This window comes from Acomys russatus, chromosome 17, assembly GCF_903995435.1.
Source record: "Acomys russatus chromosome 17, mAcoRus1.1, whole genome shotgun sequence".
Lineage (NCBI taxonomy): Eukaryota > Metazoa > Chordata > Mammalia > Rodentia > Muridae > Acomys > Acomys russatus.
In genome coordinates this window covers 51487854-51507228 of record NC_067153.1, presented here as the reverse complement: position 1 = coordinate 51507228, position 19375 = coordinate 51487854, and the positions used below count along the sequence as shown (strand labels likewise).

General features: G+C 52.8%; 2 protein-coding genes across 3 annotated transcripts; both read left to right on the top strand.

The window, feature by feature from the left end:
* Positions 1–520: 520 nt before the first annotated feature.
* Mapk12 (mitogen-activated protein kinase 12) lies at positions 521–10725 on the top strand. 2 transcript variants are annotated; one of them, XM_051160186.1, is made up of 12 exons: positions 521–936; positions 1029–1158; positions 3788–3846; positions 5891–6002; positions 6192–6221; positions 6475–6522; positions 6929–7043; positions 7948–8019; positions 8140–8219; positions 8291–8369; positions 8449–8622; positions 10073–10725. In XM_051160186.1, the coding sequence occupies exons 1-12, from the start codon at positions 812–814 to the stop codon at positions 10150–10152; spliced, it is 1104 nt and encodes a 367-aa protein (XP_051016143.1). In that variant the 5' UTR covers positions 521–811; the 3' UTR covers positions 10153–10725. The 2 variants fall into 2 exon arrangements, with proteins under 2 accessions (XP_051016143.1, XP_051016145.1); XM_051160188.1 differs by lacking the exon at positions 521–936 and having other exon boundaries at positions 1041–1180.
* Positions 10726–13302: 2577 nt separating this feature from the next.
* On the top strand, positions 13303–19316 carry Hdac10 (histone deacetylase 10). The gene is made up of 20 exons (XM_051160185.1): positions 13303–13622; positions 13699–13833; positions 14005–14101; positions 14280–14377; positions 14472–14576; positions 14748–14816; positions 14945–15071; positions 15254–15319; positions 15554–15613; positions 15694–15783; positions 15932–16038; positions 16111–16175; positions 16252–16504; positions 16607–16691; positions 17779–17870; positions 17995–18051; positions 18297–18375; positions 18551–18733; positions 18831–18990; positions 19073–19316. The coding sequence occupies exons 1-20, from the start codon at positions 13564–13566 to the stop codon at positions 19105–19107; spliced, it is 2022 nt and encodes a 673-aa protein (XP_051016142.1). The 5' UTR covers positions 13303–13563; the 3' UTR covers positions 19108–19316.
* Positions 19317–19375: the final 59 nt, after the last annotated feature.

Here is a 19375-nt window from a genome sequence, read left to right as displayed (position 1 = left end):
TCAATGCTTGAGGCAGGCATTCCACGTACCAGGTTGGGGTGGAGCCACGAACATAGGTGCAAGCGAGTACTAGAAAGGCCTATAGGTTCTTAGATTGGGAAGATGAGAGTCAGGGGCCACAACGGCGTTAGGGATACAACCAAATCCTCCCTCCTCCACAGAGAGGGAGATGAATAGATTAGCCCCGGGGCGGGGCATCCTTCAGAAAGATGGGGAGTTGAGCCGGGAACTGGAAAACAATTGGGACAGGGTATGATTGGTGAACCTGACCTGGGGCTGGAGTAGACGCTGGTGATCTCAAGTTGCCTAGAACGGGCCCGGCGTTCTGGAAGAGCAGGAGAGGTTGGAATTCAGAGAGGCACCTGCTAAGACCTCAGGGTCAAGAAGTCTAGGGAGGGTAGAAGCCGGCCAGGGTGTTTCAGCGCCGCCCCTGTCCGGGTTCTGGACTGAGCTAATGGGGCAGCTCTCCCCGCACAGCCCTCCCTTCCCAAGCCTTCCGCCCAACCCCGGAGGCCTCCTCGGGTTTCCGCAGGGGCCGGAGGGCAGGCGGGGATGTCACGTGCTCAAGGCCCCGGGGGCCGGTTGGTCAGTGGGCCGGGAGGGACCACTCTGCCGGCCAGAAACAAGGGTCCGGTAGAAGTTGACGGTTACGGAGAATTCAGGGTGACGACCCTGTGAGAAGAGCCCGCCAGGGAAAGCCCCAGAGGCGGGTGGCCGACGCTGAGCCCTCCCTGCCACGCAGTGACCCAGGGCGCGCGGGTGGAGCCCCTGATCCCGGGTCCGGTCCTGGGGCGCGGTGCTCCGGCTGGGGATGAGCTCCCCGCCACCCGCCCGCAAGGGCTTTTACCGCCAGGAGGTGACCAAAACGGCCTGGGAGGTGCGCGCCGTGTACCAGGACCTGCAGCCCGTTGGCTCTGGTGCCTATGGTGCAGTGTGGTGAGCGTTTGCCGGGCGGGGCGGCAGGCGGGGCAGGCGGCTGCTGGCGATTACAGGGGAGGGTTCGCTAGCCATGCCGTCCGCCCCCGCAGCTCTGCGGTAGACAGCCGCACCGGCACCAAGGTGGCAATCAAGAAGTTGTACCGGCCCTTCCAATCGGAGCTGTTTGCCAAGCGCGCCTACAGAGAGCTGCGCCTCCTCAAACACATGCGCCACGAGAACGTGAGTCCAACGCCCGCCCCAGGTGCGGATCTTGTGCACTGGGTGCCTCTCATCCTGCCCTCCCCTGCAAATCCTGCCTCTGCTTCCAGGGGCTTGGTGGCTCGTACCTAGTTAGCCTCCAGCTTGGGGTAAGCCATCAGCAGCTTCCAAGAGGGAAGTGGAGGCAAAGCCCAGATTCCTTTCTAGGTGACACTACTGAGTTCAAGTTCAGCCTCCTCTTCAGCTGCTTGGGTTCACCTTCTGTGCACCTTTACCTTCGCAGCCCAAGCAGTGGTCAGGTATATGGTCTAGCTCTAAAGGTTTCTCAGGTCTCACTCCGAACCCTGTCTCCAATCAGGTTGGTGGGAGGAAGGTTTTCCTGGAAGGGGCACTTCTGTTCCCTAACCAACTTCTCTTCTTGCCCACCTCCTGAGGCAGGCCGATTCCCGGGAATTTAGGGCAAGGCAGGGTGCTAGTGTTATGCATTTTGACTCTATCATCCCAAACCTTGGATCTCTGTGGATAAAGGGGTTTACGGAACAGACCATTACTGTCACCGTTATGGGTGTGTATTTCCTCTTGTCAGGAAAGCATCCTGTTTCCAGTCCTAGTTGCACATGTAATCCCGTACATGGATGCCCCTGTGCCTCCCACATCACCATTGCTGCCCATCAGAATCCTTCCCTCAGCCAGGAGGCTTTTTCTTTCTTTCTTTCTTTCTTTTTTTTCTTGATATGGTTCCTTTTGAATCTCTGAGTTCTATTTCTTCCACTTCTTGTCCGGACAGTTGCCCAGTCCTGAGTGATCAGAGTTAATAACCCCATGGAAAAATGGACTCCCTGTGGCTAACGGCAAACTGACCCCCATTACTTCATCATTGTCACTCTTGGCTGATCTGGTGGATGGTCTCCAGCCCTGCTATGTCTGTTTCCTCACTTCCCAATAAAGCTGTAAACTGCTAAAAAAAAAAAAAAAAAAAAAAAAAAAAAAAAAAGGCACAAACCCATTACTCCTGGCAGTGGTGGCACACACCTTTAATTGCACCACTCGGGAGGTAGATGCAGATGGGTCTCTGAATTCAAGCCCAGCTTGGTCTACAGAGCAAGTCCAAGACAGCCAGGGCTTCACAGAAAAACCTTGTCTTGAAAACCCCAAAGCCAAACCAAACCAACCAACCAACCAACCAACCAAACAAACAAACAAAAAAACAAAAAACCAAAAAAACAAAAACCAGTAAAAGGCTTTGGTTTTGTTTTTTGGTGTAGCCACCCAACTCCAACCCACCTACCTACTTATCCTGTACCCTTTTCCAAGCAGGGTCACCTCTGCCTTGCCAAGGGTCTCTTCACCAAGCTATGTCCTGCCCTCACCTGGCTATGGTTGCTTTCAGGATGCCTCAACACCTTTTGGGCAGCTGCCGTTGTAACCTACCTTTTCACGTGGAAACTGAGGGTTAGACGGGCTGTATGTCCAACTCACCAGAGATGGGGCTGCCACAGAACCAGCCCTAGTCTCCTCAAGCTCTGGTCCTTGGCTCTGGGACACATTCTATACCACCTAAGTGCAGAAGTCATAATTGCTTTGGTGGAACTATCTTCACCTCCAGGACACTATTCCTTGTCTATTCTGCAGAGTGCGTTTAGCTCTCCAGCTGCATGCATGGTTATCCGTCCCCAGGTCTTCCCTGTCCATGCAACCATGACTAAAGTGGTCACCCATCTGGCCTTTATCTCCTGTCTGTCCTTGCTTCATTCTATCTGTCCTTTCACTGAAACCAGAAGGACACAGTCAGCATGTTGTCTTTGTTTAAACCTTTCTACAGCAGTTCTATGGATCAAAGCTAAATCTTCCTCTGGGGTGTGAGTTTGAGGCCCTCCTTGGAGTCCCTCTGTCCTCTCGTTGGTTCCTCCTTGGCCGGGGCTTCGGCCAACTTGGACTCCCTCTCTGTTCTGTACGCTGTAGGTGTTTTCACTCCAGCTTTGGCCATCAGGCACCTGACCTCTCTTTGCTCATTTACTCATATTCCCTCCCCCCCTCCTATGCTTGGATATGCAGCCCTCGTCAGAGAGGCCTCCTTTGACCCCAGAGGTCCTGTCCCCTAACCAAGTACTGGAAAGCTGATGTCACATTGTCCATCTGTTGTCCGACTCCCTCAACCAGAAGCTGTGTTTAAATTAGTGCTTCCTTCCCCTTGGTCTAGACAGCCAGAGAATGGTCCCAGGAAGGGCCTATCAGGTATTCATTTCTCCCTGGGGACTGTCCCCACTGTGATCTTGAGTCGGCTTCATGAGGGAGGGAGGGAGGGAAGGACGGATGGAGGGGGGGAGAGAGAGAGAGAGAAAGAAAGAGAGAGAGAGAGAAAGGGGGGAGAGGAAAGACTAAGGGGGCTGATTGCTCAGCTGCCTAGAGCCAACCCAGACCTGAGACTGCCCCTCCCCCCAGAGTATCCCGGCTGTCAGCATCCAAAAATAGCCTGTGTCTGTGGGCACATGTACTAGGGTGGGGGCCGAGCTGACAGTGGGGACAGTGGAGGAGACAAGGATAGTTATAGGAGGGTTTTTCTGCTGGAGTACAGTGCCACCCTGGGGGTGCACTGAGTCCTTGCATCTCCCACGTGCTCTGCATCCTGTCTGGCACTTGTCCCCCCCAGGTCATCGGGCTACTGGACGTGTTTACTCCTGATGAGACCCTGGATGACTTCACAGACTTGTAAGTGCTGGCCCAGGATGGGCTGAGTGGGTGGCAGGAACCTGGGTGGCTTCTAGGTTTTCAGCTTAGGGTTCTGGGTCAGGTTGGGGGGGGCCTTCTCCTCATAGCCCAGTGGTTTTCAACCTTCCTAATGCTGCAACCCTTTAGTACAGTTCCTCATGCTGTGGTGACCCTCAGCTGTAACATTGTGTTGTTGCTACTTCATAACTATAGTTTTGCTGATGTTATGAGTCATGACGTAAATATATGATATGAAAGATACGTGATCTGTGACCTCCAAAGGGGGGCATAGCTCACGGGAGGGGATAGGGTGCATCCTGCCCACCCACTCCTCTCACCACAGTCGGCTCCACACTCCTATATGTTCCTAGGAGCTATGAACCCGGTGTGGGTGATAACACCGTTCTCCTTTGTCAATCCCTCCTCCCGCCCAAATATCCCTGCAGCCTAAATGCCTTGTGGCCCCAACCCCTGCGCCAGATTCCTGGTTACCCTGTGTGTGGCAGGAGGGGCCTGGGCAGCTTCTGGGTACTGGCTTCAGGTCGTAAGTTGGCTTGAGGTCTGCTTCCCATGGCCCGAGTGAAGACTGAGATGCCTACTGCTCCTCGTTCATGCTTCAGCACGCTCCCGTGTGCTCTCAGTGCCCCTGGATCCTGAGATGCTCTGGTAGACCCAAACCTTCTCCTACCAAGCCTGGCATCTGGGCCCTCACAGTGCCCAGGGAATCAGTACAACTAAATGATCTGAGATGCCAGCCTGAGGTGCAGCCCTAGCTGCTCACCTGGCACATGATGCCTTTCAGTCAGGAATCCTTTCTTTTCTTTTTCGCTATTGTTTTTTCGAGACAGGGTTTCTCCTGTAGTCCTGACTGTCCTGGACTTGCTTTGCAGACCAGGCTGGCCTTGCACCTACAGAGATCTGCCTGCTTCCATCTCCCAGAGGGCCACCATGCCTGGCTCAGTCAGGAATCTTAAAACCTTGCGGTGGAGTGTGGTGGCACACGTGTGTAATCCCAGCATTTGCAAGGTGGAATTAGGAGGAACAGGAGTTCAAGGCTACTTTGGGCTACACGAGACCCTGTCTCAAAAAAAACAAAACCAAGGGCTGGAGAGATGTAGAAATTAAGAGCACTGGCTGCTGGTCCAGAGGACCTGGGTTTGATTCCCAGCAGTACTTACATGGTAGCTCACAGCTGTCTGTGACTCCAGTCCCAGAAGAGTTGATACCTTCTTTTGGCCTCTGTGAGTACTGTATACACACAATCCACTGTTATACATGGAGGCAAGACATCCATACATTTAAAAAAAAAATAAAATGAGGGGACTAGAGAAATGGCTCAGCGGTTAAGAGCGCTGACTCTTCTTCCAGAGGTCATGAGTTCAATTCCCAACAACCACATGGTGGCTCACAACCATCTATAATGTGATCTGACACCCTGCTCTGGCCTGCAGGTGTACATGCAGGCATAACACTGTATACATGGAAATAAATAAATAAATAAATAAATAAATAAATAAATAAATAAACAAATCTTTACAAAAAATAAAATGAAAACAAGACAAGTCTGAGTGTGGTGGTATAGGCATTTAATTCCAGCACTTAGAAGGAAAGGAGGCAGGAGATAGCGCTCTGTGGGTTTGAAACCGTCTTGGTCCACACAGTGAGCTCCCGGCCAGACAGAACTGCGAAGCAAGGCCGTTCCTCAAAAACAGACAAAGAGCTCCAAAACCCAAACAAAACAATCCTGAGAAGCAGCCCACTCCCTACCTACCGTTATGGGAAGAGGGCATGGGTTGAGGAGGTGTGATTGCCAGTGACAGGTGTGGCCAGATGGTGGGTTGAAACCTAGTAGGGCATGGTGTGGGTAGAGGTACCATAGGATGGTAGGACCCCGAAGCTACTGATGAAAGGGCGTCACGGAGTAATTCATGCCTTAGGGACACCAGCCAGGATGGGGTCTTGCAAGGTGTGAACTGGGCCAGCGGGAATCCCTTAGGTCTAGGGACTGGCCCTGATCCATTGGCTGCATCCCTTGCTTCCACAGCTACCTGGTGATGCCATTCATGGGCACTGATCTGGGCAAGCTCATGAAGCATGAGACTCTGAGTGAAGACAGGATCCAGTTTCTTGTGTATCAGATGCTGAAGGGGCTGAAGGTAAGCTTCTTCGCTGAGGTGGCCATAGGAAGGTGGGCGGGGCTTCCTGAGGTGGCCATAGGAAGGTGGGCGGGGCTTCCTGAGGTGGCCATAGGGAGGTGGGCGGGGCTTCCTGGCTGGGCAGGGTAAGGCACTGTGGCTTGGCGTGTCCCCTGAGCTGATGGTTGCTGAACTCCTTCTTTCCCACAGTACATCCATGCGGCTGGCGTCATCCATAGAGTGAGTCCATCTGCCCCTTCCCTCTCTAGCTGTACACGAAGAAGTAGCTCACCCTCAGCTTCTTGTAAAGGGCATGATAGGAGTACGGGGCTGGGATGCATGTGATGACCAGCTGAAAGCCTTCCCTGGGGACCCAGACCATCTGTCCTTCCTCAGAGGGGCCAGGCCCGTTTGGGTGGCCCTAGTAGTAAAGTACTGCCTGGGCCTTGCTCTGGTGGGTGGGTCACAGTGGTGGCCATCTTTCTTCCCTCAGGACTTGAAGCCTGGCAACCTTGCTGTGAATGAAGACTGTGAGCTGAAGGTATCACTGGGAGGGGAAGATGACCACGGTTAGAGGATGGGGCTCCCTATGGCCTGCTTGACTTTTGGTCTAGGAGGCAAAGGGACAGAACTCAGGTATCTGGGTAGAGGCTGAGCAGATAATGGATCTTGGGGGCCAGCACCCATCATTAGCTAGTCACCCAGGGTGGGAGTTCGGGAGTTCCTAAAGGTAATCAGAGGATGACAAAAGAGGAAAATCCTCAGCATTTGTTCCTGAGATGGGCGGGGCCAGCTCCACTGACCATGAGGAGACTCCTGGGGAACTAAGAACAAAGGATGGCAAGAGGTCCAGAGTGGAGACTTCAAGCCCAGTTCTCTGAGGGTCCTCTGAGCCACATCTGGTCTGTCCTCAGTGTCTTGGTTCTACCTCTCTGATACTTCTTTAGATCCTAGACTTTGGCCTTGCCCGACAGGCAGACAGTGAGATGACAGGGTATGTGGTGACCCGGTGGTACCGGGCCCCAGAGGTCATCTTGAACTGGATGCGCTACACACAGACAGGTAAGAGGCTATCCAAAGGCTCCAGGGCACACCGCTCACTTCTAGCCATTCATTTTTATTTTTTATTTACTTTTGTAGTGTGGGGGATGGAACCCAGTCTTATTCATGCTAAGCAAGTGCTCTATCTACCTCAGCCCTTCCTCCTTCATTCTTCTCTTCCTTTCTTTCTCCCTTTCTTTTATTTATTTATTTATTTATTTATTTATTTATTTTTTGAGGCAGTATATAACATTTTGGGGTTTTGTTGCTGTTTCATTGAGACAGGGTCTCACTATGTAGCTCTGGCTGTTTCTAGAACTGGAGTCACAGATGGCTGTGAGCTGCCATGTGGGTGCTAGAAACCAAACCAAGGTCTTCTGGAAGAGCACCCAGTGCTGTTAACTGATTAGCCACTTTTCCGGCTTCCTTCCTCCTTTCTTTCTTTCTTTCTTTCTTTCTTTCTTTCTTTCTTTCTTCTTTCTTTTCTTTCTTTCTTCCATTCTAAGATTTATTTATTTATTATGTATGCAGTGCTTTGCTTGCACATATATACACTGCATGCCAGAAGAGGGCATTAGTTGACATTATAGATGGTTGTGAAACCACCATGTGGTTGCTGGGATTTGAACCCAGGACCTCTGGAAGAGCAGTCAGTGCTCTTAACCTCTGAGCCATCTCTCCAGCCCCGCTTCTTCATTTTTTGATTTGGAGCCATTTGTAGGCATTTCTACTGGGAGGCTAATGGGCTAGGGTGGAACTCTGCCACCCTTTTCAACGACTGCCTCTGCTCTGTGCCTATGGACGCTCTTCCCCGCCATGCATACTTGTCTCCTTTGTGTGCTGTCTTGTGTGTCCCTTTCTCTTGGCCCTTGTGAGTATGAATGCCATCCTTGCATGTGGGGCACTGATGGGACTTCTATCTCAGTGGACATTTGGTCTGTTGGCTGCATCATGGCAGAGATGATTACTGGAAAAATTCTTTTCAAAGGCAATGACCGTATCCTTCTGTGTAGAGAGCATCATGGGACTTTGGCCAAGGTGTGGGTGCTGGGTGGGGGGGTGGGGGGTGGGGTGGGCCACCCTCTGCTCTTGCACTGTGTTCCTGACCTTGGTGCAGACCTGGACCAGCTGAAGGAGATTATGAAGGTCACGGGGACACCCCCTTCTGAGTTTGTACAGAAGCTCCAGAGTGCTGAGGTCAGTGGGGAGCTGGGTGGTGCGCTGGATTTGGGTGTGGGGGCTGGCCTATCACCCTTCTTCCCCTACAGGCCAAGAACTACATGGAAGGCCTCCCTGAGCTGGAAAAGAAGGATTTTGCATCTGTTCTAACCAACGCAAGCCCTCAGGGTAGGGCTGGGTGGGGTGAAAGTCTCAGGTGGCTGGGTGATTGCATCCTATCTGGTAGCCTGACTTGCTCTTCCCACAGCTGTGAACCTCCTGGAAAAGATGTTGGTGCTGGATGCAGAACAGCGGGTGACAGCAGCTGAGGCCTTGGCCCATCCATACTTTGAGTCCCTTCGGGACACTGAGGATGAACCCAAGGCCCAGAAATACGATGACTCCTTTGATGACGTAGACCGCACCCTTGAGGAATGGAAGCGTGAGTGTGGGTTCCATGTCTGGCTTTGGGCCCTGCGTGCCCTGTGTAGATGAGCCTCTGCCCCTGGGTTGCAGGTCACATGACAGGTTGGGAGGTCAAAGGGCATGGTGGAGTAATGCCAGGTTGACTTCTGGCTAGAGCAGAAGGCAGTGGGAGAGGGTGTCCTTTGCAGGAGCTCCTACAAAGGCTGGCACATGATGGGTCCCAAGAACTGTGGAGCCGGGGCTGGAGAGGTGGCTCAGTGGTTAAGAGTAGTGACTGCTCATCCAAAGGTCCTGAGTTCAATTCCCAGCAACCACATGGTGCCTCACAACCATCTATAATGTGATCTGGTTCCCTCTTCTATCTGATGTTCTCTTCTGTCATGCAGGCATGCATTCAATAGAGTGCTTATATACACAAATAAATAAATCTTAAAAAAAAAAAAAAAAAAAAGAACTGTGGAGCTTCTGTGCGCTCAGGACAGCAGTGTCCTCGGCCTCTCCTAATTCCCTGGCCTCGCCTCCACCTGTGTTGTCCAGCATCCTCCTGTCCAGACCACACACTGAACCTTTTCTTACCACCACTTTTTCTTAGGACATCCCTCTCATACTTTTTGACATTATCCTAACCTCCCCTTACCCCTTTGCAGGACCCCTCCTGAAATAACTATATCTTTCATGTGTTTTGCCCATGGGGGACAGTATGTTCCCACACAGCCCCAGTTTTTTCCCTCACATCTCCAGCCCCAGCTGGTCAGTGTCCTTTTACACTGAGGCTCCTTACTGTATCTTTGAGAACTGGCCTCAGGCTGAGCTTACAGAAGCCTTCTCAGCCTGCCTACTGTTCCCTGAGCTCGAAGTAGCCTCTGCTGTCTGCTCCAGACAGGCAGGTCCATCCTGGGGAGTAGGGAGGTCTGAGGACATGTTCACTGGGGCATGCTGTCCCCTGTCCTGTGCGCCTCAGACCTGAGGCCCTCTCCTTGCCTGGTGTGGGAAAGTCTGGTTGGGTTGAGGTTCTCAAGTCACGCCCTGCAAAGGTTCCTCTGCACTCCTGTCAGGTACCTTTTTCTCTTGTGTTGTCGTGTGCTATGACATGACATGTCTGCGTGGTGAAACCCTTCTGCTGCTAAACAGAATGACTCCCTTAACCACGGGCCACAAGATCTGATCTGTGGTCTCCATCTACCCACTGTGGCTGGCTGCTTTTGCTTTCACCATAGACCACAGAGGACACACAGTTGAGCCCATGGACGGGGAACACAAACTTTCTCTCTTCCTCTTTTTTTTTTTTTTAAAGCACAAGCTTTCATCATTTGTTTTCCTAGGGGAAATCTAGCATCTAAGGAGTCTCTGCAGTGTTTTTAAGTGGCTCGGTGCATTTAGGATAGGATGAAAGGCCCACAGGGTGCTGGCTTCTTTCCTTAAGTGGCAACAAACTTATAGCATCTGCGTCTCCTTGCTTCCTGCAGGTGTTACGTACAAGGAAGTGCTCAGCTTCAAGCCTCCCAGGCAGCTAGGAGCCCGAGTTCCAAAGGAGACGGCTCTATGAAGACCTCTGGGTATCCTAAGGAGCCTGGCTGGGAGCTTCCCAGGCACCTTGGATTCCCTCCCCTGGAAGAATCCCAGTTTGCACTCCGACAGTGCCTAGGGCTTGAATCCCAAGCGACTCACCTGCAGAGGCTGTGTAGACCCTTGAATCATGGACCCTCCACCTCCAAAGCTGCTCTTCAGATTTCAAGTGCCTCAGATGACCCTGGCAGAACATCAGTGCTTTCTGTCCAAGACCCTTACCCAACATGGGACTAGCCTTTGAATTCTGGGGTTGTGCTCCCTTCACCAGTGTGCACCCAAGAGCCTCAGAGCTGGCAGAACTTGGGAGACAGGTGCTAGTCCTTGAGCTTGCACGCTCTGGACAGTGCCAAGGCCAACTTCTGAGATGGAAGGAGATAGAGGTTTGGGGGGCACTGACTCAGGGACATCATCTCTCCTGGGTGGACTTTCTTACACCATTAGCCTGGAGTGTAAACCAGCCATTTGGTGTGCTTAAGTGGCTGGGGGGCAAATAAACCCTTTTGTAGACCTCCCATTCTGGTTGTGTGGCCCGATGCCTGAGCACCCATCAGTCCTCTGCGCTGCTGCTGCTGGTCTGTGCACACACACAAAAAAGACAAACCCAAAGTAACCTGAGCTCCGCCCCCCACACAGCTAGGAGAAGTGCCAGGTGCCTGACTCTTCCCAGGCCAAGTGCTGGGTGCCACCTAGTCCTCGATAGTGGTCCTCAAGCCGCCACATTAGGGCTTGGCCCCTCTCCCTTCTTGAGTGACTTCACTTTAAGGCTTAGAGTCTGAGCAAGGTCTCTGGAGCTTGATGCAAGGGCCGATGATGAGGAAGATGATGTCAGGACCCAGACAGATGGACACTCTCTTCTTTCTGAGCTCTCAGCATTTGTCTTCCAATAGTCAAAGCTTCCAGACAGGAAGGTCTCCAAGACCAGAGAGGTGGGTTCTACTCTCTGACCAACGTCCCTCTCTATCAGCATTGCCCTGGCAGCCTCCCTGAACCTACAGGCTCATCTGCAGCCTATCAGACATGAGCTGCGTGTCAGAGGCCACACTTGGCCTGTTGGATGGTGCATGTTCTTCCCCATGTCCCAAGGACAGGTGTGTCAGAGCAGGACATAAGGGTGGGGCCTTTTTTTTTCTTTTAGTTTTTCAAGAGAAGGTTTCTTTCTTTCGTTCCCCTCCCCCCCTTTGGTCTTTCTTTCTTTCAGGTTTTTAAAAAAATTAAGTATACAGTGCTCTGCCTGTATGTACACCTGCAGGTCAGAAGAGGGCATTAGATCACATTATAGATGGCTATGAGCCACCATGTGGTTGCTGGGATTTGAACTCAGGACCTCTGGAAGAGCATTCAATGCTCTTAACCTCTGAGCCATCTCTCTAGCCCCACACCTCCAACTTTAGTTTTTCAAGACAGAGTTTTTCTTTCTTTCTTTCTCTCCTCCCCACCCCCTTTGGTTTTTTCCCTTTTCTTTCTTTTTTTAAAAATCTATTTAATTTTCTTTTATGTGCATTGGTATGAGGGTGTCAGAACACCTGGAACTGGAGTTACAAAGAGTTGTAAGCTACCATATGGGTGCTGGGAATTGAATCTGGGTCCTTTGGAAGAGCAAACTGCTTTTAACCACTAAGCCATCTCTCCAGCCCATCTTTCTTTCTTTTTTATTTATTGGGGGGGGGGGTTCAAGACAGGATTTCTCTGTGTAGCCTTGCCTGTCCTGGACTCACTTTGTAGACCAGGCTGGCCTTGAACCCCCAGTGATCCGCCTGCCTCTGCCTCCTGAGTTCTGGGATTAAAGGTGTACACCACAATGCCCAGCTTGGGTGGGGCCTTTCATTCCCTTATTTGGCAAGGGGTTCTGGGCAAACACTTTGCCCAGTCTAATCTGGTCAGAAGAGATGCCACAACCATGGCCCCCTCTGCCTGAGCCCCCTTGCCATAACCATGGTCCAGGCCTTCAAATACTATTGTGGAGGTGTGGCCCATTGCATGCCCTGCCCCATGAGATACACAATCCAGGTTGGCCAACCATGAGTGTCCTGAGTTCCTCTGCTTGATTCCTTTGGCCTTTAGAAGATGGAGAAGCCTTGAGACCAGCTAGTGCCTGGGCCTGTGCTCTGACTCCTGAGTGTACAATGGGTACCTGCTCTGAACCACTCCAGGGCTCTTTGGTTTTCCATGCACAGGATAGTAGGGGGGCGGGGCGTGTCTGGCACCCCTCCCCCAATCTTGGGACATCTTGCTTTGGGAAGTATGGCAAACATTTGTAATCCCAGCACTCAAGAGGCCTAGGCAAAGACTTCAGAATTGGAGACAAGCCTGGAGTATGGAACAAAATACGCAGATGCACAACCTTAGTTCAGACTTGGGCTCATGTCTCCTTTATATCTTTTTCCCAAGGCCCTTCTTCTTCTTCACCCTTCCTTGCTTAGAACCCTTTGCCCTTCCTGGCCTCACACTGTGTTGGAGTGCTCCTGCCTGGCCTCCTATATAACCTGTCCATTGGGGTGGCCCCTTTCTCACCTGTTGTTTGTTTGTTTGTTTGAGACAGGGTTTCTCTATGTGATCTTGGCCATCCTGGATTCTCTTTGTAGACCAGGCTGGCCTTGAACTCACAGCGATCCACCTGCCTCTGCTTCCTGAGCGCTGGGATTAAAGGCGTGGGCCACCACAACCGGCTCACCGTGGTTTTTATCAGTCCCTTCTTGAAGCTCTCTGTGCCTTGATCCAGCCCAGGCCAGCACGTGTGTGCTCATGTACACACTTTACTTCTGTTCATCCTTCACCTGGAGGAGCAGGCAAATTGGATGTGGTGGACTGACTGTTGGTTGGCATGTCTGATCCTGTGGCCTAAGCCATCAGGTTAGGGAGGATGCTGGGGCAAGAAGGGACCATAGCTGCGGCTGCAGTGGTGGCCTGAGGACAAGCAGCCCTGTCTTCTCACCCATTTTAAGAGAGACTCTGGCGGCGGCACTTGGTTGCAGGCTCCGTGCCGCCCCTTGTTGGATGGCACTGCAAGGGAATTCCTAGGGAGAGATCTGATCCCGAGATACTGGTGGAATCCTCGGAGAGCTCAACCTTCTGGTCTACTCCACCCTAATCTGCTTGAGGGCGGGACCTAGTCTGTGAAGAAGGAAGCCGGAAGTTAGGCGTTTGGAGTCACGCGGTGGACCCAGCTTACTTCAGTTTCCAGCGGTTCGCTTCTGATTACCGACCGGGCTTGAGCCTGGACCTGGGCCTGGAGTGGTTTGCTCTTCCCCAGGTCCAGTGTCCACTCCCCGCCTCTGTCCCAAGCGAGGGGCTGTTTACGAGCGAGCTGTTAGGCGGGACTAGGCAGTACTATCACCTGCCGGCAGAGGGCGTATTACTCTAGAGTGGACAAAGTGACCACCGTGTAGCCATGGGTACAGCACTTGTGTACCACGAGGACATGACAGCCACCCGGCTGCTCTGGGACGAGTAAGTGTGTCTTGACAGAAAAGGGGGGGGGGTGGCTGGAAAGAACCCTGAACACTGAGATCCTTGTCTGCTCCAGCCCCGAGTGCGAAATTGAGTGTCCGGAGCGCCTGACTGCAGCCTTGGATGGCCTGCGGCAGAGTGGCCTAGAACAAAGGTGCCTGCGTTTGTCAGCTTGTGAGGCATCAGAGGAAGAGCTGGGCCTTGTCCACAGGTCAGACTACGACAGGTCTGGGGACCTGAGCTTGTTATAGCCCTGCCAGCATCTGCTCATTTTCACTGTGGTGTGGGCTCAAAGGCATTATGGGGGTACTGGGTGGGCACTCCCCCCAGTAATCCCTGTTGCTTTCCTTCCTGTCCTGATGGCCTGCCTGCTGTTCTGCAGCCCGGAATATATAGCCCTGGTGCGGAAGACCCAGACCCTGGACAAAGAGGAGCTCCAGACACTGTCTAAGCAGTATGATGCTGTCTACTTCCATCCGGTGCGAGCCAGCATACACACCCGTTTACCCAGACTTGTATCCATATGCCTAGGTGTATTCACACCCAAGCCTGACCTTCCACTGCTGTGCTTTGCTTGCCACTCTGCTCAGCGGTGGGAGACCTGCAACCTGGGATAAGCAGGTCAGGCAGCAGACTAAATTGCACTCTGGCCCACAGAACACTTTCCACTGCGCCCGGCTCGCCGTGGGGGCTGCCCTGCAGTTGGTGGATGCTGTGTTAACAGAGGCCGTGCACAATGGGCTGGCCCTGGTGAGGTGAGAACGTCCCTCCTGGCTGTCCCTATGTGTGACCCTGTGAGGGGAACAGAATGACTCGGATATGCTCTGTAATTCCCCCTCTATACCCCAGGCCTCCAGGGCACCATAGTCAGAGGGCGGCTGCCAATGGGTTCTGTGTGTTCAACAATGTGGCTATAGCAGCCAAGCACGCCAAGCAGAAATATGGGCTGCAGAGGTGAGTCCAAGCTTGTGCTGCCGAGTGTGGGAGACCCAAACTAAACAGGCAGGGGTGGAGTTGGCGGCTGAAAGATCTCACCTAGCTCCCTCCACCCCTGCCTGGGCTCCTGGTCTAAAGGTGGAAAGGCAGCTGCTACCTTCAGTGATCTCCATCATTGTCTGAATGTAGGATTCTCATTGTTGACTGGGATGTCCACCATGGCCAGGGCATCCAGTATATCTTCGATGATGACCCCAGGTGAGCTGGGGTGTGGACACACAATGCACCACTTTGGGGGTAAGATTCGAGTGGTGAGACTAGGGGTTTTTTGATAAGTTGTAGAGTTGCTGAGGGAGTTCGCTTCTGACCTAGCCGACTGTCTACAGTGTCCTTTATTTCTCCTGGCACCGCTATGAGCACGGACGCTTCTGGCCATGCCTTCAAGAGTCCGACGCAGATGCAGTTGGGCAAGGGCGGGGCCAAGGCTTCACTGTCAATTTGCCCTGGAATCGGGTACCGAGTCCCCCTCCTGCCTCCCCCCAGCCTACCGCTCCTGCTCCCCAGCTCTGGGGTTTTGAAGGCCACCTGGGGCATCCTGCAAGACTCTCCCCAGGGTTTTGTTCCCAGAGGTGAAAACCCCTGAAGCCCTCATTTGCACAGCTGGTCCTGTGACACCTGCTTTAATCTTGCTGCAGGTTGGGATGGAGAATGCTGACTATTTGGCTGCCTTCCTGCATGTGCTGCTTCCGTTGGCCTTTGAGGTGACTGTGTGGTGGGTGTCCCCCAGGGCCTGAGACCCTTTGTTTACCCAGAGTCCCATTTATGAAGGTACTGAAAAGCTATTTTACCAGTATATGACTGGACCCTTGGCTGTAGGGAAGGTGCCTCAGAAAGTCTGCTGTTATGTGAGTGGGCAGCCCTGGGGCCTTCCCTTCACCTGGGTTTTGGCCCCCCCCCTTTTTTTTTTGCTCCTTTCTCCTGGACTCTGCCTATAGTTTGACCCTGAGCTGGTGCTGGTCTCAGCAGGATTCGACTCTGCTATCGGGGACCCTGAGGTGAGAGCATGGCCTGGCTGGGGAGGAATCTAGGGTCCCTTGGACCAGGCCCGTATCATACTTGATGCATTGTGCTTCAGGGGCAGATGCAGGCCACACCTGAGTGCTTTGCCCACCTCACACAGCTGCTGCAGGTGCTAGCTGGTGGCCGGATTTGTGCTGTGTTAGAGGTATGTACAGGGCAGAGGGGAGGCTCAAGGGGCTAGGGGAAGGTGGGGGTGCCAGATGTGAGGGTCAGTCAAGGTTAGGTGTTCTGCCTGGTACAGCCACTCACATTAGTGACATTCGTCTTCTGTCCTATTTCAACACTCTTCCTAGGGTGGATACCACCTGGAGTCCCTAGCACAGTCAGTGTGCATGATGGTGCAAACACTGCTTGGTGACCCCACACCTCCCCTTCCTGGGCTCATGGTGCCATGTCAGAGGTTTGAAGACTGAGAGTGGGTGGGTGGGGGCTGAAGGGGGAGTCAGGCTTACAACTCTACTTCTCCTCATAGTGCCCTGGAGTCCATCCAGAGTGTCCGGACAGCCCAGGCCCCTCACTGGACAAGCCTCCAACAAAGTTAGTATGGCCTGGACCTCGGCTGGTGGTTTCACTTTGGGCTTCTTTGTTGTGACTGTGTCTCTGATCCATTTAGATGTGGCTCCAGTTCTGAGTCCCAGCACCCACGCTCCTGAAGGGAGGTCTCTGCCTCTGCTTGCCGAGAGTCACACATGCACAGTAGCGGAAGATGCACTGAGCCCCCTCCTGGACAGACTATGCCTCCGCCCTACACCCCCAGTCTGCACAGCTGTTGCTTTGACTGTGCCAGGTGCTGCTCTGGCCTTACCTGCTGGAGTGCTCCATCAGGAAGGGTCAGTCTTGAGGGAGGAAACCGTGGCCTGGGCCAGGTGAGGAGAGTGGATCTGAGGATGGGGCTGTCCATGCCTTGCATCTCTGTCAGTGATACAATGACATTGGTTTCCTGTGTCCCTCTGGCCTGCCCATCATAGGCTATACAAGTCCAGGTTCCAGGATGAGGATCTTACCACCCTGGGGAAGATTCTGTGTCTCTTAGATGGAATCCTGGATGGGCAGGTAGGGCTGCGAGGGGAGCTGCTGAAGACAGTGTGCGGTGGTATGTACAGAGGACTGACATGTTACCTCATGCAGGGTCCAGGAAATACTCTACGGCAAAGAGAATGTAGATAATTTAATGCGTAGTTTTAAGCATTTTGCTTTTATTATTTATTTATTTATTTATTTTGGTTTTTCGAGACAGGGTTTCTCTCTGTGTAGCCTTGGCCATCCTGGACTCACTTTGTAGGCCAGGCTGGCCTCGAACTCACAGCGATCCGCTTGCCTCTGCCTCCCGAGTGCTGGGATTAAAGGCGTGCGCCACCACGCCCGGCTCGGCATTTTGCTTTTAGAAGTGGGGTGATTTGATCTTTTTTCCCCCCATCTCTGAGACAGGGTTTCTCTGTGTGTAGCCCTTTTTTTTTGAAAAAAAAAAAAAAAAGATTTATTTATTTTATTTATTGTATATCAGTGCTTTATCTGCCGAAGAAGGCATCAGATCTCATTATACATGGTTGCGAGCCACCATGTGGTTGCTAGGAATTGAACTCAGGACCTCTGGAAGAGCGGGTGGTGCTCTTAACCACTGAGCCATCTCTCCAGCCTCTTTTTTTTTTTTTTTTTTTTTTAAGAGATTTATTTATTTATTATTGTGTACACAGTGCTCTGTCTGCGTGTACACCTGCAGGCCAGAAGAGGGCATCAGATCACATTATAGATGGTTATGAGCCATCATGTAGTTGCTGGGAATTGAACTCACGATCTCTGGAAGAGCAGTCAGTGCTCTTAACCTCTGAGCCATCTCTCTAGCCCCCTGTGTGTAGCTCTTGCTGTCCTGGAACTCACTTTGTAGACCAGGCTGGCCTCGAACTCACAGAGATCCACCTGCCTCCTCTGCCTCTTCAGTGCTGGTATTAATATCGTGCACCACTATGCTCTGTGATTTCATCTTGTAAGTGTAGGGAAAGTCAGTAGCAGCCACTTGGAAAAAGACTAAAACGGTCTAAATGGGTTTGTTTAACCTGGTTTGGGAGTTGGGCATTGGCTCCTGGGTGCTCCATACAGGGTGTGTGTCAGCCTCTAACTCCCCTGTTTATTCATTCCACAGGTAAGAAGTGGCCTGGCAACCACAACTGCCCTTGCCACAGCAGCAACTTTGGATGTGGTCATTCAGCGATGCCTATTCCATGGAGCTCAGAGGTAAACTTTGCTTGGTTGACTTGAGTCTCTAAGGACCCGGGGATACCCACTAATGCTATAGGGAGGACCCTTGGAATAGATACTGGACAATATGAGCTCAGTCTATCCTGGGTCAACTTCTTAGGCTGCTCTGTGTGGCCCTGGGACAGCTGGATCGACCCCTGGATCTTGCAGACGATGGGTATGATTCTTAGCTTACACAAGTACATGCATGAATGGGTCACAGGGCGGGGATGCTGCAGCAGAGCAGCAGTTTGAGAGTGGGAGCCCCAGAAAGCAGTGCCATACCAGGTTGGCAGTTACTCAGGTCTCCCTTCCCTGCTGGGGCCCCAAAGCTCTCCTCTATCCTTTGTTGTTAAGCTCAGAGAAGGGTGAGCAGGGTGTCTTGCACGTGTGTACACGTCCATGGTATTCTCTCTTGGGAAGGAGAATTCTGTGGCTGAACATCCGGGGCAAGGAGGCAGCCATCTGGTCCACGTTTCACGTCTCCACTCCACTGCCACAGGTGAGTGGCTGTGTTGTAGTTGGACAGGCCTCTCACTGTCCCTTGGTTTTTCGGGGGGCGGGCGGGAAAGTGGTCCTGCTTACAACTCAGGGTCCCTGAGATTGGGGGATGGTGTCAGGAGCCAGCAGCAGTGTCCCCTAGATGACTGACTGAGGCTCTGCTGTTGTCCCCACAGACTACTGGAGGCTTTCTGAGTTGCATCTTGGGTCTGGTACTGCCCCTGGCCTATGGCTTTCAGCCTGACGTGGTGTTGATGGCATTGGGGCCCGCCCATGGCTTGCAGAACGCCCAAGCTGCTCTCTTAGCTGCAACGCTTCGGGGCCCAGTAGGGGGCCGAATTCTAGCTGTAGTGGAAGAGGTAAACTGGGCAGGGTGGATAAGTTTTATGGGTGGGAGGCGGACAGAAATCATTGTCTCACTGCCCCCCCCCCCCCCCCCCCCCATCCCTGGGCCAGGAATCCATACTCCATCTTGCCAGAACCCTGGCGCAGGTACTACATGGAGAAGCACCTCCCAGTCTGGGCCCTTTCTTGATGGCCTCTCCAGAGGAGAGCCAGGCCCTTATGTTTCTAAAAGCTCAGCTGGAACCTCGGTGGAAGTTGCTGCAGGTGGCTGGTAAGGCACGTGGGGAGGCGCGGCCCTACTTTAGAGCTAAGTGGAGCCAGCTTCGCCACGCGAGCCAATTGTGCTTTTCCAGGGCCTCCACCAGGACCGTGCTCTCCAGTCGCTTGAAATCGGTCAAGGCGGGCGACTCCTATTTGGAGAAAAACGCACTCAGGTTCCAGCGAGCCAGGGCTCGAGACCTACGTCCCCTCTGCGCCCCAGGCTTCCTACCGCTAGAACAATAAACATCGACAAAACAGAACGCACATCTGCTTCCCTTACTGAGTGTTATCTGAGGTTATGCTCTAATTCCGAAAGCGGAGGCTGCGACCCCGCCCCTCCCCTTACAAAGCCCGCCTCCAGTGACGTAATTCCGGCGCGTCCGTTGGCGGCGTCT

Coding starts and splice junctions, on each gene's coding strand:
- Mapk12 (XM_051160186.1), top strand. CDS start 812: ATGAGCTCCCCGCCACCCGCCCGCAAGGGCTTTTACCGCCAGGAGGTG. Junction 3,847..5,890: donor CTGGATGACTTCACAGACTT/GTAAGTGCTGGC, acceptor TTGCTTCCACAG/CTACCTGGTGATGCCATTCA. Junction 6,003..6,191: donor AGATGCTGAAGGGGCTGAAG/GTAAGCTTCTTC, acceptor TCTTTCCCACAG/TACATCCATGCGGCTGGCGT.
- Hdac10 (XM_051160185.1), top strand. CDS start 13,564: ATGGGTACAGCACTTGTGTACCACGAGGACATGACAGCCACCCGGCTG. Junction 16,176..16,251: donor CTGGACAAGCCTCCAACAAA/GTTAGTATGGCC, acceptor TGATCCATTTAG/ATGTGGCTCCAGTTCTGAGT. Junction 16,692..17,778: donor ATGGAATCCTGGATGGGCAG/GTAGGGCTGCGA, acceptor TTCATTCCACAG/GTAAGAAGTGGCCTGGCAAC.